General features: G+C 51.5%; 1 protein-coding gene and 1 non-coding gene across 4 annotated transcripts in view; both read right to left on the bottom strand.

Annotated features, from left to right (window-relative positions):
- CPEB4 (cytoplasmic polyadenylation element binding protein 4) overlaps positions 1 to 1,495 on the bottom strand; it is a 55,199-nt gene extending 53,704 nt beyond the window's left edge. For 2 of the 3 annotated variants that reach the window (XM_028154570.2, XM_008147596.3), the window contains exon 1: positions 148 to 1,474. In XM_028154570.2, coding sequence (XP_028010371.1) covers positions 148 to 1,272 — 1,125 coding nt within the window. In that variant the 5' untranslated portion in view covers positions 1,273 to 1,474. Of the gene's footprint in view, positions 1 to 147 lie in introns of all 3 variants that reach the window. The other variant, XM_054718157.1, reaches the window with a different exon arrangement.
- A 12,493-nt stretch (positions 1,496 to 13,988) lies between these two features.
- Positions 13,989 to 14,070, bottom strand: MIR9302 (microRNA mir-9302). Its single transcript, NR_129045.2, has one exon. It is a non-coding gene; the product is annotated as a microRNA mir-9302 (primary transcript).
- Between the last annotated feature and the right edge of the window lie 1,976 nt (positions 14,071 to 16,046).

Below are 16,046 nucleotides of genomic sequence, written 5' to 3'. Positions count from 1 at the left end.
ACTCCTCTCCTACCCAAATAATGCCTGGTAACTCATATTCTAAGAAGAGCTCTGCTAGGAACATGGACAATTCAAACTCTCTCAGTTGGATATTACACCAGGCCATTTCCTTATTCATCTTTATCTGTTAGTGGAACACAATCTTACCGGAAAAGGAAAAATGTTGTCAGCCCTGTTCAAGCTATCTTCCATCCAGGACTTAGGAGCAAAGGCAGAGCTGGGGCGAGCGTACTTCTGGAGCTGAATATGATTGCTTGCGAAATTTTTCTTCAAAGGCGAGATGGAGTTCAGGGGCGTTATTCCTCCATTCAGCCCTCTGCGGTGATCGCGGCCTTGGGAACCTCCCCAGCCACCATATCCACCACCTCCTGGGCTCCAGGAAGAAGAGGGTGTAGGAGAGGGGCTCTGGTAGCTGCTCCATGGAGAGGGGGGTTTGTTAAGATTATTCGCCAAATGAGGCAGCTGGTTAAAAGCAGCATTTCTGTGTGTGAAAGGTGGGGGGTGGGGACTGGCAGGAGACCTCCTTTGCTGCTGATGCTGGCTGTGATGATGCTGGAAGTGAGGATGATGAGGGTGGTGCTGGGAGAGAGGCCCGATCTGAGGGGAGAAGCTGCCTCCGAAGCCAGGGCTGACATGATGGGGGAAATTTTGAAACAACAGAGCACCGTTATTAGCCGAAGCAGCGGGGACCCCTCCCTGGTGAAAGAAACTGGCATCTTCGTTGATGATTGTAGAGGAGGAAGGCGCGATGGCCGCTGACCAGTTACTGAAGCCAGTCAGAGACGAGGCGCTGGACGTCAGGGGCTGGGTGGACGTACCGAGCCCCGCAGCTTCTTGATAATCAAACCCTGTCAACACTGGTGATTCGATTCTGATCTTCTCCTTCCCATTGCCATTTTCTGAAGAAGTGTCCCCTTGATTTTCTTCCGATTTTGCCTTCTCCGTCTCAGGCAGTATTCCAGCTTCCTGACCGGGGCTGGGGGAGAGCTGCTGTTTTTCCAAAGGGTCTTGCTGTTCCTGTTGCTGACTTTTAGCTTTTTCTGACCCCAAGATCTCATCCTGAATGTTGTGGGTAGCCGGAGCAGGGAAGAGCCAGGCTGAGCCGGCACTGCTGCCATTGGCAGCTGTGTTATTATTTATAAAAGCAGCAGGGCTGGGGGTGGCATTTTGGTGGTGGTGTGGAGGCTGCAGATGCGGGTGGAATCGGACTGGAAAAGCAGATTTATTCCCAGTATTGCTTTGCACTAGCACTCCAAACCCGTAATCCCCCATTTATTATTTTTAGGAGCAGAATCTTACAATAAAAAAACAAAAATAAAAAATAAAAACACGACAACCTGATGTTTCACGCCTTTGTATCCTCTACCCAAAATATTTGTTTGTTTGAAATGTCTTACTAATAGCTAGCTCAAAGATTGCAGCTTATCACCCTAAATAGTTCTGATTTGGAATTCTGGTCTCTGAAAAAAAAAAAAAAAAGAAAAAACCACACTAAAAAAAAACACACAACCCAAATCTCATCCAAATGGGCTTTTTTTCTAGGAGGGAATAAAAACGAAGAGGGTAAAAATCAAGTCTTTGGTTAGTAAAATAGGCGCTTTGTTTTTCCAAAGGAAAATGTACATGAATGACAAAAACACAGCTTCTCAAGCATCTATGGATGTAGAAGAATAAGCATTGCGCGGAGTAAAAATATATATATATATATGTATATATATAATTTAACAATCACATATGGTCTTCCTCAGCAGTTTAGATTCACTCACATAAAAATTAGAATAGGGCTAAAAGGGGAGGAGGAGAATACGTTCTTTTCTTGGCAGCTTGGTTAAAAAAAATCAGGAATAATTTAAGAACATTATATATTATATATTTATATATAGATAGATAGATTATATTAGGGTATCTGGGGCGGGCGGTGAATTCCTGGTTGCGGGAGAGGAAATCAGCATCGACTAATGGGGAGATGACCGCAGGGAGGTTTCTGCTGTTCCGGGTCCTGTGCCTGCTCCTTCGCGGGGTGCAGCTTTGGCCTCGGGGGCTGTCCCTGAGGCTCTGGGTGCAGATCTCGCTGCGGTCGCTGTTCTTGGGCTCCCCCCGGCTTCCTCTCCCCCATGAAATGGGCTGGAAACACCCGTTTCTCCCTCCGAGGGGGTCGCGATCGGGAGGGATTAGCGAGACTGGACGAGGGCGAGCCGGCGGCCCGGGGGCGCGGGGACCTCGGGGGCGACCTGGAAGGTCCTGCGGGCTCGGCCTGTTCCCCTCGCGGCGGCTCCGCGGTGTGGTTCCCTCATGGGACCCAGGGGCGGTTTGTTCAGTTCTCTCAGTTCGATTCTCCGCAGGGAGGAAAGCAAGGAAAACCCCACCAGTGTCGTTAAAGGAGACGGGCCTTCCCCCCCGGGCGCGCTCTCTCTTTTTCCCCCAAGGTTTTTTTTTTTTTTTTTTAAACTATAATTTAGAAGGCTTTTGTTTCTCCTCACGGTTGCTGGGCCGTCGTCGTCGTCGTCGCCGCCGCCGCCAGCGTCGCGTTACCCCGGTCCGCAGTGCCCACTGTCGTCGTGGCGGCCGCCGCCTCGCTCTTCTTCTTCTCTCCTTCTTCCTCCTCTGCTGTCGCCGCAGGCGCCGCCGCCGCCGCCGCCGCCTCCCGGTGCTCGGGTCCCGCAGCCGCGGCTGAGTCCTTCTCCCGAGGACCGAGCCGAGTGAAATGACAACCAGCTGGAAAGAGCGAGAGACACTTCCGGTTCGCAGAGGGCGGGGCGGGCTGCCGCGGACGCCCCGCCCACCTGCTGAGAGACCAATCCGCTGTCAGAATTGCGACGGGGCCACGCCCCGCCCCTTAGATGCCCCGCCCAGGAAGGTCGAAAAGTTACCTCGAGAGACGCCCCTTCCGTCAGCGCCTCGCCCAGTGAGGCCGGCCGCCCGGACCCCGCCCCCACCCGGAGGGAGCGCGGCGGGTCGCCATCTTTAGGGCGGGCAAAGGCCTCCTTCGCTGCCTGTCTTCCCCCACCACACTCGGCAGGAGGAGCATGGAGGGACGCGGGGAAGAGAACAGATTCCTTGAGCGCCACGGAAAAGGGGCAAGGTGTTGGGTATCGAAGTGGTGACCCCTGGAAACGCGGATGAACCGAAGGACTGCCCACAGTAAAGATGGCTCCCCAGGCGTCACGTGCTGTCCCGAGCTCCGCCCCGGAGGGAGTCCTCCCAGCAGCTGTATGGTGCCTAGAACTGCGTACGTCCCAGACTCTCCCTTCACCCTTCACCCCCATCCCACCCCCACCCCACCCCCACCCCGGCCTGGCTTAGGTCTGGTGCAGCCTTTCGGGCACAAAGATACAGCTGCTGGAGCCGCCAGTGGCTGAGCCCCGGTGTCCATCCCCTTCTAGCCCACCGTGCCCGCTGCAGCAGAGGGGCATTTTCAAAACAAAAATCGTGTGGTCCTCCCTCACCCGCTCAGATCTCTGCTATGGTTGCCCATTACCTCGCCTAAGTTTGGTGTTCAAGGCCTTTGTAAATTTACAGAGAGAGAGAGAGCGAGAGCGAGAGCGAGAGAGAGAGAGAGAGAGAGAGAGAGAGGAGGGGGGGAGAAATTTCAGAGAGGAAGGGAGAGGGAGAGAGAGAAACATGAATGATGAGGGAGAATCATTGATCAGCTGCCTCCTGCACACCCCACATTGGGGATCCAGCCTGCAATCCAGGCATGTGCACTGTGGAGGAATCCAAGCGTGACCTGGTTCATAGGTCCAAGCTCAACCACTGAGACGTGCTGGGCAAGGCCTTTGTAAATCTTAAAACTCACTCCCCCTCACCTCCCAAATGCCCCACACCGAGCTGTTTCAAACATACTCCCAGTGCTTTCCCCCTTCCCTTCCTCTCTTCTCCACCTGGTAACCCCCTCTTTAGCTTTAGGACTCAGTTCAAAAGCTACCCCACTCTGTCTTGTGAACTATCTCTGTGTGCCCCTGGTGCTTGAGTATCACCATACTGTACATTGTAATGGTTGCTTATGTCATGGCACCTGTGCTCAACTGGGGGCTCTTTGAGGAGAGGACCTTGTGGGTGGGAGGCATCAGAGAATGAATGCTGAAGAACTGAATGAACAAACCTGCAAGGATGAAGTCATTCCTGAAGGACAGCCCCTTTCCTAGTCTGAATTAGTTCATTCCTCGGCTATTTGGTTTGGAACTCCTATCCCACACTTTCTCAGTTAGGTTGTGTAACGATGTCTTGGTCATCGTTACACGTTCCCACCACTGTGACCACCATCAGGGTGTAGGTGAATGCCTTGCTCTCGGCACGGGCTCTAAAGGTGTTGAATAGGTGAGTGTTTTCCTTTAGTAGGAAATTTAAAATGAGAAGAAGAAAAAAAAGAAATCAGAGTAGAGCCAGAAGTGACTATGGCAAGAGTAGGGGGGAAAGAGAGATCAAAGACCTTTAAGAAGGCTTTTTTATGAACAAAAGTGGCTTCTACTTCATTTCTGTAGCCTTCCCTCAATGGCCCCAGCTTCTGCTGCCTTGGTTTTTCAATCTTCCAACACTCCCAAGTAGAACACCTGTTCAGAGCCTTAGGGGTTTTGTTCTTTCTTATCGCGTCACAAGCATGAATCTTACCTCTGAAGCTCTCCTGCAAGGACCTGGGGCATAGGGACTGGGCCTGCTCTGCTGTTTATTCCCCACATCTGAGCAGACTCTGAGACTTAGCTGTCAGCTGTCATTTCCCCCAGATTGGTTCCCTGACTGCCCTCTTCCTAGCATCTTACAGAGTCCCCCCTTTTAAATTGCTGCTGCTTGTCAGTGGGTTAGTTTCTCGAGGGCAAGCCTTGTGCCTGATCTCCCTCTGTGTCTCCGGTAGCCAGCAGAAGGTCTGGCATGGAGCAGACTCAGGACATGTTTATTAAATGACCTAGTGGATGTTGCATGCCCAGCAGACAGTGCAGAGTCCTTTTTGGAGCTACCAATTCTCAGTGGCTAACGTGGCAGCCGTTACTTGGAGCAGAGAGGACTGACTATCTTTGGAACCTACCAACCTGAATTTGAATCCCAGCTCTGCGACTTCCTGCTGTACAGCCCCAGGCATCCCCTCTGCCAGCCTCTGGTTCCTCGTAGATAAAATGTGAATGATATTTCCTCCAGCACTAGGTTGGTAAATTACATGAGATACGTGTGAAGTGCTGGGCTCATAGGTTTTCAAAAATGTCAGTTCCTTATTAATATATTAAATGCAGAGAGCTGCTTCACAGATGTCGTTCGCCTAGAAGCAGCTGCATGCATGAGCGAGTCTGGGAACCTGTGCTGGTTGGTAGAGGGAGGAGGCAGCCCGAGCCCGCCAGGGTGCTGCCAGGTCAGCCTGATCTCGGAAGGCTGTGGCCAGCGTGGGCTGGAGTGTTGGGCTGGGCTGAGTGATCAGCCAGGCTCCTGGCGAGGGACTGGGAGAATGGGAGAAAGAAGAGGGAAGCAATTCTCTGGGCTCAGTTGCCTACTCAGAAACCCAGGATACCCAGCTCAGGGCTGCCCTCCTTGAAAACATTCTGGCCTCCGAAACTGTCCCAGGTAACCATGACAACAATTCACCTCCATTTTGGATCTCCAAAGGGACGAAGCGTTGCAGATGAGTGCTGGCTTGAGCACTCTGCTGGCAGAACAGGGCCCTCCCAGGAAGCCCGCTCGCTGGGAAGCTGGGGGTTGCAGGGAAAGCAAGCTCTGCCCAAACATTAAGGCGCAAATAGATTTTCAAAAAGGAAAGAACAAAACCTCCCTCCTTGTCCAGTGAGGGCTGACACACCTTCAGAGAGCTCACAGCTTGGTGAGTGCATGTCCCCTGCTGCCTACTGCCCAGCCCCCTCTGGGGTTTGAGGTCAACCACACCCCAACCCAGAGCCTCCCAGGAAGCAAGGCCCCAATACCTCCTTCAGCAGCCTCCCTGAAAGCTTGGCAGGCGATATAAATCTCACCCCGTCATCCCACAGAGTGAACTCTGCCCCACTCCAGCTCTGATGTCCTCCACGCTGCCCTTAAAGCACACGCTGTCAGCCTTTCCCCGTCAGCACACGCCCAGGCTCCGCAGGGGCCGGCCTGATGACTGGAGCAATCAGGGCCACCACCCAGGGCCGCCCAGGTTGCTCTCTGTGCAACTCCATCGGGCACCGAAGACTCCAGGGGGGAATGGCACCCCGGAGGTGGACAAGCACCAGCCCTTTCCAGAAGGCACGGAGGCGCACTGTGCAATTCGGACACCCCGACCGAAAGAGCCACCAGACGCCACCATAAAGCCCAGGGCACATGCTCGCCGCGTGCAGGAACATGGAAAGCAATGGGTGCGTTCAGAGCTGGTGGCCAGGAGCTGTCCGCAGGGAGCTGAGGACACGGTGTCCTTGGAGTTGTGGTGAGCGTGGTGAGAAGGCAGGTCCGGGCAGGTGTGTGTCGGGTCCCTGAGAGACTAATCCGGCAGCAGGGCCCGCAGCGGCACTGAGCATGCTAACGTGGTGGGGATACAGATTTAGTGAAGCTAAAACAACATGGTAAGACTGTTCAAAGGCACTTTCTGTGAAGGTCGGGGAAGGACAGAAACAAAACCAGGTCCCCACGCAGGCTTGATTCAACCCCGCCTCTGCTCTTCGCCTGTTTCATCCGGGAACGTGTGCGTGTTACTCGGAAAGCACCACTCTTTCTAACAGTTCGTTGCTGGAGACATTTCCTCTTGGTGCTCTCTACCCTTTGTGAGCGGCGTTTCCCTCCGCCTTCCCACGGGAGGGGTGAGCGTTGGCATGGAGGCCACAGTGGAAAAGCCATCTCGATGGGGAGTGAGTGGGAAGCCAGTTCCCCCGACGCCCTGGGACTGAGGAAATGCTGCATCCCGGCAGAGATCTGCCCGGTGAGCTGGAACGGGGCGACCTCCAGGACCGAATCACGTGGCATGACTTGGATCTTCTGTGGCTCCAGCCACCGTCGTGGGCGGGCTGCTGCCCCACGTTACCCGTGCCGTGGTGATGGGGCACAGTTGCCTTCCCCGCCTCAAAACCGTGGCCGCGCTGCCAAACAGCTGCCAGCTCGCATCCTGTGGCAAGGCAGGAGGCTTGGCACCTGCGATGCTGGACATGAACAGCTTTCCGGAGCTTGCAGGGGAGATGCGGGGGCCAGAGAGCCGGCGTCACAGACCAAAACCGTGGCCCCAACATGGCCATTGACTCATCCCTGGTCCAGTTTGTCCAGTCTGATGATCTCCTTTCGGCCAGGATTTTACTACCAAAAGAGTTTCACTTCAGAACCCTTTAGCAATAAAGGTTCAAAGAAAGTCACCTCTATTAGAAAAACACTGAAACTGATCCTTTCTTTTCATGTCCAAATGGCTCACTCCCTATTCCTGCAGTATGTGTATTACTAAAGACTAGATTCGTCAGCATCCCACCTCAAACTTTAGTGTGCATTAGTCCCCAGGGGAGCCCATCACATGCACACTCCCAGGCCCTGCCCCCAAGAATTCTGACTCCGTTTTCTCATAGTATTTTCTAATGAAGTTACAGATACAAGAGATTTTCTCATAACGTGAAAGCACAGAACAACCAAAATAAGAATGGCTAAAAATGAAAAAGCTCCTTTCTCGCATAAATGAAGATCGGGAGTGAACGAAGGGCTGGCAGGTGGTTTCAGGAAGTCATCAGAAACCAGGTTCATTCCAGCGCAGTGTTTTCTGGCCTCAACAGGTAACTGCTGCCTTCTGATCTGAGATGGCTGGGCAAGCTCCAGCCAGCACGCCTGTCGTCCAGACGGAAAGCAGGAGGCAACGGTAACGAAGGACATAGCCCTTCTCTCTGAGAAAACTTCCCAGAAGACACATGCACCACTGCATTCTCTCCCATTGGCCAGAACGTGGCCATGTGGTCATAGCCAATGGCAAAGAGGTTGGGAAGTATGGTCTTTATTTCACGCTCATGCACTTAGTTCAAAATTGATATTCTATAAGCCAAAGAAGAAAAGGGAGGTGCATGTCATAGGGTGGGGTACTTAGATGCAGAGGTGTTTCATGACTTACCTGGGGTCTTATAGGCAAGTCAATGACCTCATTTTGCAGTTGAGGAACCAGGTCCAGGGAAGGGCCTTATCTAAAGTCAGTTCTTTTCTCCAGATATCTTGACCCAGACTCTTTCCTCTCCCCGTGGTCCTCAAACCTTAGTGCATCAGAATCATCTGGAGGACCAGTTAAAACAAACCAGAATTTCTGATTGCATAGGTATGGGATCCGAGAACTTGCATCTCTAACGGGCTTTCGGATGCTGATGCTGCTGATTTGATGAACACACGTTGAGAGCCAGTGGTCCACAGGCCTTCCCCATCTGGGTTTAACAAGGGACCATCAATCCCGTGAGGCCAACTGAACCCATCCCCACCTTCCCAGCCTCAGCTCCCCTCCCATTTTCTCTAGCTCACCCAATGGTGCCATGATGCCTTCTCTCAGTTGCCTATGGGAGTCATTCTAAACGCCTCCCTCTCCTTCCTTATCCTCTAATTGGACCCCAGGTCTTCTTCATATTATTTCCTCCGCATCTCCTCTTTCTCTCCATCTCTGCTTTGGTTTAAGCCTGATCATTCCTCACCTGGATTTTTTTTTTTTAAATGAAAGCCATCTTCAGGCTTAATACCTGGCCTTGCTCAATGAATCTTTCTAAATGGAGAGCCTAATTACATGAAGCCATTGCCTAAACACTTGCAGTGGCTTCCTGATGTATTGCTGATGTTCTTTCCAAACGTCAGCAATTTTCGCTTCCAGCATCACTTTTTTTTTTTGGCCATATTGGTGTCGCTCCTACGCTATCGCATATTTCATATTTTTCTATAAGCTGGCTCACCTTTAGAGAAAAAAAATTAAATATACATTCAAGGCAACGTGATTCACCACCCAAAGTGAAAACTATAACCAAAAGGTAATGATCACATTTAAAACAATGAAAACAAAATCATGTATTGAATTTCCCCTAGGTCTCATATGCTTACCAAAGGCCATAAGTCTGAGGCCTTCCTTCCCTTTGTTAACAAGGAAGATTAAAAGGGTGAGAGTTGATAAAGACTTACTACCAATCTGGGAAGGTCTTCTTTATGCCATTAGAAGGACTGAAAGAGGATGGAAAAGGAACTGCATTTCTCATGGTCTGATTCAAGGCTATGTCGGTTCTGCCTGTGTGCCACCCGCCATCCTCTCCACAACCCCCCAGGAGAGGACCCATCATCTGAAAAGCACTGCCAGCCTCCTCACCATGGCATCCCGTGCACCTGGCCACCTGGCCTGCAGGGCAGTTCAGCATCACCTCTTGCGACTCTCCGAGAGCATTGTTCCAAGCATCCCGTATCCCGAGACACTTCCGGAACTTTGAATCAATCATGAATAGCATCTGGGTGAGGAAGAGCGACTTGAACAAGAGGTTATTTTTCTCAGACATCAAGAAGCCCAGCAGTTGCCGATGCCGGCGGGTCCATGATCCCAGGGTCCGGTTGGAATCTCGGCCCTCCCTGCAGGGTCCTAAGATGTCCCCTACAACTCCAGTCATCACGCAGGGCATTTCGAAGTAAGAAGCCCAGGGCTTCAAGGAGCTGAGAGTTGCTGGTCTGTGCTTCATGTGACCAGGGAGGAACGGGCTTTCCCAAGGGCCCGCCAACACACTTCCTGTTACATTGTTTCGGTCAGAACTGGGTCACAATCCTTGGTGTAGACCAGACCTGGGCCTACCTTCTCTGAGACCAAAGGACTCCAAGATGAAACATAAAACAAAGTCAGGACTCTGCTAGAAAGGAGAAGGGGGAGTCTTTGGAGGGGTAACAAGAGTCTTCCATGCTCACAGTTCCCCTAGGCCTTTCCCTGGGGACCTGACTGCCAAGAACACGGATGCGTGTGCCAGAGGGGCTCCTCCTACTCAAGCGCCCTCGCTGGCCTGCCCTGAGCCCCAAGCAGAGGTGCGTGTCTTCTAGGTTGGCACAGACACTTGGCCACATAACTGACTATTGTCTTATTGATTCTTTGGCTCCCATGAGAGTTACTCCTCCAGGTCAGGTACTCTTTTCTTTGTCTTTTGTATCCCCTGGACCTGGCATTATGCCCAGCCCATGGCAGGCCTTTAGTGAGTGAGTGTTGAATTAATCAATTTTTTCTTCCTTATATACAAGTCACAAGTGAGTCCAAAAGTAATAAATGTTAGGTTGAACGTAGCTAACAAGCATGCTTTGGAAAATCGTAGAGTTCTCTAGATTTTATTGTTGGTGTTTTGGGGGAAATTCAGTAATCTCCTAATAGTGTACATCAAGGCACGAGTGGCATAAAACTGGGACCACGCTGTTGATCTTCTGGCAAATCAGTCATTGTAAATCCTGGAGAGTGGTTTTATACACTCAGTAAACCATTTCAATCTTGTGTAAGATGCATTAAACAGGGTAATGGCTTCATTGGGCTGAGTCATCTCAGGGCCAGTTCCACGAGAGCATTAAGCTCGTCTTTAACGATATCCCCCCGGTGTAAGCAGCTCCTTAATGAAGTGGATTGCCTTGAAGCGATTCAATAATGCCTGCACACACACACACACACACACACACACACAATGGCAAACATACAGACACATACACATACACAAACATACAGACACATACACATACACATACACACAGAGACATACACATAAACACACACAAACACACAGACATACACACATAAACACACACACACACAGTTATCACCACCCCAAACAACTGCAGAGGCAGTAATTATCTAATATTAATGGGCACCATCACAACCGACTGGCTGTGCCAGTTTCTGATGTAGCTGTGCTCACTCTCGGTAATGGGTTTCTGGAAGGGCCTGGCCCCACAGCAGCACCTCCAGGTTCCACGGCCCCTGTGCAGGGTGGTGAGCGCGCAGGTAGTTTAGCCAGGGCAGCGGCAGCACTGTGGGTGCCCTCTGCGGAGGCGGCAGCACTGTGGGTGCCCTCTGCGGCGGCGGCAGCACTGTGGGTGCCCTCTGCGCTGCTCTCAGGAGCCCGGCAGCGTGCGGTGAGGAGCCGCTGGGCGCAGGGCGCTGTAACTCACCGTTTGCTCCGAGTGGAGATGAGGTGGAGGAGCGCTCCGGGCCCCTGGCTCCTTTTTTATTTAGAGCCCTTTTTAAAAAACCCACTCGGCCATTGAAGATCCAAAAATAGGAGAAGGAAAGAGAAATAAACAGGCCACAGATTTAGAAGTTAAGAGGCTGGATGCCGTCCTCGTTAGGCAAGGTCTGGGATGCATTTTTTAAGCAACTTTCTACGAACTTGTAAACGCCTGGTGCGAGTTTAAAAATGAGTTTCCTTGTGGGTGTGAGTGCTTCTTTGTGCTCCACGGATGGTGGTTACTGGGGCAGGGTTTCTTCCAACTCCAGCCTCTGTCTACACCCAGACACGTCATTTTTGCTGCGTTGCAGTATTATTACCTGTCTTATTTATGAGCCACCCAACAGTATTTGTAAATGGGCTCAACTTTTTAGAACTTCACTAAATAAGTTTAACGGGAAAATTTTGTATCACTAATGTAAATAGGAAAATCAATATGCCGTGCCGTAGAACAGATGGGCATTTATTTTTTCCCGACACACACTGAAGTAAGTACATATCGAGGCAAACAAATGCTAGTAATTAAAATAGAAGTTCCTCTGCGGCCCACCCCGAGGCGTCGAGAGGCCTGTCAGTGGCGCTCCTGAGGAGCACCGGCTTCCTGGTTCAGAACACACACCTTCTGAATCGGGCAAGACTGGTCTGAGTCCCACCTCTGCCACTTGCCAGCTGAATGACTCACGAGCATGTCTTTTTGTCTGTCTGAGCCTCAGTTTCGGCGTCTGGAAAATGGGGATAAAATTGTTGAGCAGTTAGTTGAAAGGATTATATGAGGTAATACACCTACATCTCTTAGCAAATGTCCCAGAAATGTCCACTATGATTATTTTTCACTTGCAACTGGGAAAATTCAGGTGATCACAGGAACCATCCACCCACAGATTCAGTCCAGAACAAACCAGATGGACTAGGCGTCTACCAGGTGACAGGCTCTGTGGTAGGCCCTGGTGACGTGGAGACAGGTCTCGAGTGACAGGCTCAGAGCTCATGGCAGCGGTACAGGGGAAGGGCGGTGAGAGGCATGCGCCTGGGTTTACGGCAGGCCAGAGTGGGACATGATGGAAGTCAGCATCAGGAGGGAAGGTGTGCAAATCCGACTTCAGGCCTTTCCCGGTGGCTTATGGAGACAGACATCCGTGTAGGAAGGGACCACATAAGTTGGACTTCCACTGGGAACAGAAAATGCATGAAATCCAAACACATGCACAGCGATGGAGACATGTCGCCGGTTACTTGTGGGCTTACGTGACATAATGAATTGGCGAATGTTGTTTTAAAGACCAAATAGTGGTCAAGCCATGTGTCAATGGAATTTAAATGTTCTTTCCGCCCATGGAAATCACACGCAGGGGGTCACAGATATTTGAGGTCTGGCCTACAGAGTAATTCACTTGTTTTTCAAAAAGTATTCTTTGCTGACATGCGCAGATCAGCCACTTTCATAGAAAACCCAGATCCGTGTCTTCTCTTTAGGGAGTGGAAGCCACGTCCACGCAGATTCTCAGGTGGCAACCAGGGCTGGAGTGAGTGGCCGCTGCTCCTGTAGACCGGGCGCTGGCTCTCTTGGTCACCGTATTCCCATCTGCCCCGATGCTGCTGCTGTCCTAGGACCCAGGTTGGTGGAGTGGGGGGCGGTCCCTGCTTTGGGCCACATGGTTCAGAGGCCCTACTCCGGCCCCTCTCCAAACGTGCCTTTCCCCAGGTCGCCAGGAGTCCATGGAGCCAGGGGTGTCTTGGGGAAGGAGAGAAGGGATTGAAGCTTGGATGTGCGGGCCACGGTGCCCACCCACCTGCACAGAGCCCATTGATGTGTGAGGTGGAGGCAGGCGTGGGAAGGGACGAAGAGCAGATGTTTGTTGGGGGCTGGGGGACATTGGACAGGGGACCAGTTCTCCCCAGGTCATCGTTTTCAGGTAAGGAAACTGAGGAGTCTGAGAACTCTAACGTTGAACGTGGCCTTCCTGGTCATTGTAAAGGTGTATTTGCCAAGCTAAGAGACCTGCAGGTACTTGCATTGTTGACTCGGTTTGTAACGTGTACGTACATAGACTCATGGCAGGGGGACTTCTGCTCATGGGCTTTTCCAGGGCCTGCAAATGCTAGCAGAGGACAGGAGGGGCCTGCTGGTGGGGTTCACCCCTCCTCCCTGCTGCCTGGCCCCTGTCAGCACCTGGGCCTGTGGCTCCCGCCGTGGGCTTCCTGGGGGTGGGAAATGTACCCCCACCACCGTATCCCGCTGCCATTCCTGGTGAGTCCTCTGGGGGTGATTTCTGCTATCATATGTGCACACACATCCCAGGTGATTTAGAATGTTTCCCTTAGAAAGTTCATTGAGGGCTAGCCTATTTGGGGTTGTTTCTATTTTTTTATTTAAAATGAATTTATATTCCTGCTAAAAGAATCTAAAAGGTTCAAAAAAGGGATAGAGAAGAGAACTGGTGCAGCCGTTAGGAACGTTTTGACGTATTTATCTCTAGCCTTTTTCTCATACATTTCCGCTCACAGCCGACGTGTCACCCAGAGATTCATGATGCTACGCTGACGTAGCCCAACTCTTTGGGCAGCTTCCTTCCTGCTGTTCGTCATTCCCCATGATACATTTTAAAAGACAAATTGCCTGAGAAACTTCTAGATCTTGTGGAGAAACACTGGAGTGAGGAGAATGATGTGGTTCTGAATTTCTGTGCGAGAGAGTTTCTGATTTACCCTACTCACCAGTTGTTCATCATTTTCATCAACATCATGATCACTGTCAAGGGTCAATGACCAGCCATCTAATCTCTTAGGACCTTTCTCTGCCAAGCCCTGGGTAAGGAATGCTGCGTGCACTCGGCCCTTTCCCGTACCAAGTGACAGATGGCCACGCCCGCCCGCTGTGGTTCACTCAGTCCACAGACACTGACCAGGCGACGCCCCAAAGCCCCGCACCCCTGAGATCCCGAGACGATCCAGTGCAGCAGGGAGCGAGGACTGAATCCCAAACGCAAGGAGCCTGACGAGCCAGTCCCTAAGGTGCCGTGGGGACACGGAGAGAGGCTCCCTTCCGCGGCCCGGGCTCCAGGGAGGGCTTCCAAGAAGAGGTGACATTTGAGCGCCGTCTAGAAAGCTGAGCCGGGGTGGGCAGGTGCGGAAAGGACTCAGGTGTCGGGTTGAGGCCCCTTGAGGGTGCGGCTGGTCAAGAGGAGAGAACCTAACCCGCATTCCCGGGCTGTGTCCTCTGTGTCAGGCCAGGCGGGGTCCTCACACACAGAGGTGGGAGGGCTGACGAAGGAACACGTGAACAGACGGCTGGGGGCCATCCTACCTCCGAGAACACTTCAGAACCACATCCTGAGAAGCCTAAGTCCCAGGCAGGCTAGCTTATCCCTAACGAAAGGAAATTAAGATGCCCTCTACAATTTGGCAGTACCCATTGAAGTTAAATATGTGCATATCCATCCCATAACCTGGAAATCCAAGTTCTTGATTTCTATTGTAGGGGAAAAAAACAACACAAAACTTGCTCAAATCACTTGCTCATGTAAAAGGATGTGCCCTGTAGCACTATTTGCAAAAAGGGGGACATTGGGATGCGCCCACATATTTATGCATAGATGAGTGGCTGTCAGAACTAGGCGATATCTACCCCATGGAAACGTATGGAAGGCTAGAAAGGGTGAGGTAGAGTCATATATACACAGTCAAGGCTCCAAGACAGACAGCCGAAGGAAAAAAACACGTCCTGTAATTCACATGCAATAGGATACCATTCATGTAAAAAAACTGAACACACAACATAGCATGTTTTCTCTAGTTACAGAGATAGGCAAGTTTTTACTAGTTCATAGGGACACGTTTCATATAAGCACACAGAGAACTGGGTAAATGCATTTGCTGAACGGAAAACCAAGTTAGGCCTTCACTTCTAGAACCTTTCGCAAGGAGAGCGTGCTCTGTGAGTCGCCTTTGCAGTGACCGGGCCATCGGAGCCATGGAAATGTTCCGGCGCCCGGGGTCAATCAGCGCCCCCTATTTAGAAACACATTGAGCAACGAGAAACAAGACACTCCAATGGCCCTACCCTGTGACCCAGTAATTTTCCTCTTCGGAGTCCATCTGACAGAAATAACCCAGGAGAGGCGCAAAGAGTTCCCTCTGAGGATGCTCGGCGCGGTGTCATCTGCCGCCGTGAAAGAGGAAGGAATCACCTGGACGGTTCGCTAACGGAGGAAGGACAGCTTACGAGAACGGCCGGCTGACATAACGACATGCTGGGTGGCCATCTACACCGTGTGGCTGACTCATTTCTACGGACTCGTAAAGATGTTAACAAAACAATCGATATGAAAAGGTGAAGGTAGTATGGTCTCGATTGTGACAGAAGCACAGATACATTTGTGTAAGTCCCATGGGTGGGGTGGGGGACCCAGGAGAGCCTCATGTTCCCCCAGGGTCTCAAATGCAGACCTTCGACACGATCTCTAAGTGCAGCTACAGAAATCATCACTTAGGTATTCTCTCCCCGTTCACATGACTGCTTGCTGCATGCAAACATGTAAAACACAGCCCCGTGTTCCCGCTGCTTGAGGCTGCCCCTCCCCCTGCCCCCTCACCCCCACCCCCCCGCACCGGCTGGAGGACCTGTGAGGCCCAGGGAACACAGGGTCAGCAGGAAGTACCCCAAGTGGGAGTGTGGGTGCTGGTGAGGTTATGTATATTTTTTTCCCCAATGGGTAGTTTTCTGCTTTTTCTAAATTTTCAACAATGAGCATGTATATTCTTTCATAATTTAAAAATAGCTCCTCGATAAAATGTAAAAAAAATAAAACAGGAGAGGAAATGTCCTCCTTTAAAACACAAAAGCAGAGCCGGCTCGAGAATGTGCCCCATCAGGCTGTGCCCAGGCGGGACCCGGCAGCCTGGCACCAGGGCCGGACAGAAGGAATGCGG

The sequence above is a fragment of the Eptesicus fuscus genome, chromosome 6, assembly GCF_027574615.1.
Source record: "Eptesicus fuscus isolate TK198812 chromosome 6, DD_ASM_mEF_20220401, whole genome shotgun sequence".
Lineage (NCBI taxonomy): Eukaryota > Metazoa > Chordata > Mammalia > Chiroptera > Vespertilionidae > Eptesicus > Eptesicus fuscus.
The sequence above is the reverse complement of the archived record's forward strand: the minus strand, read 5'-3'. Positions and strand labels throughout refer to the sequence as shown.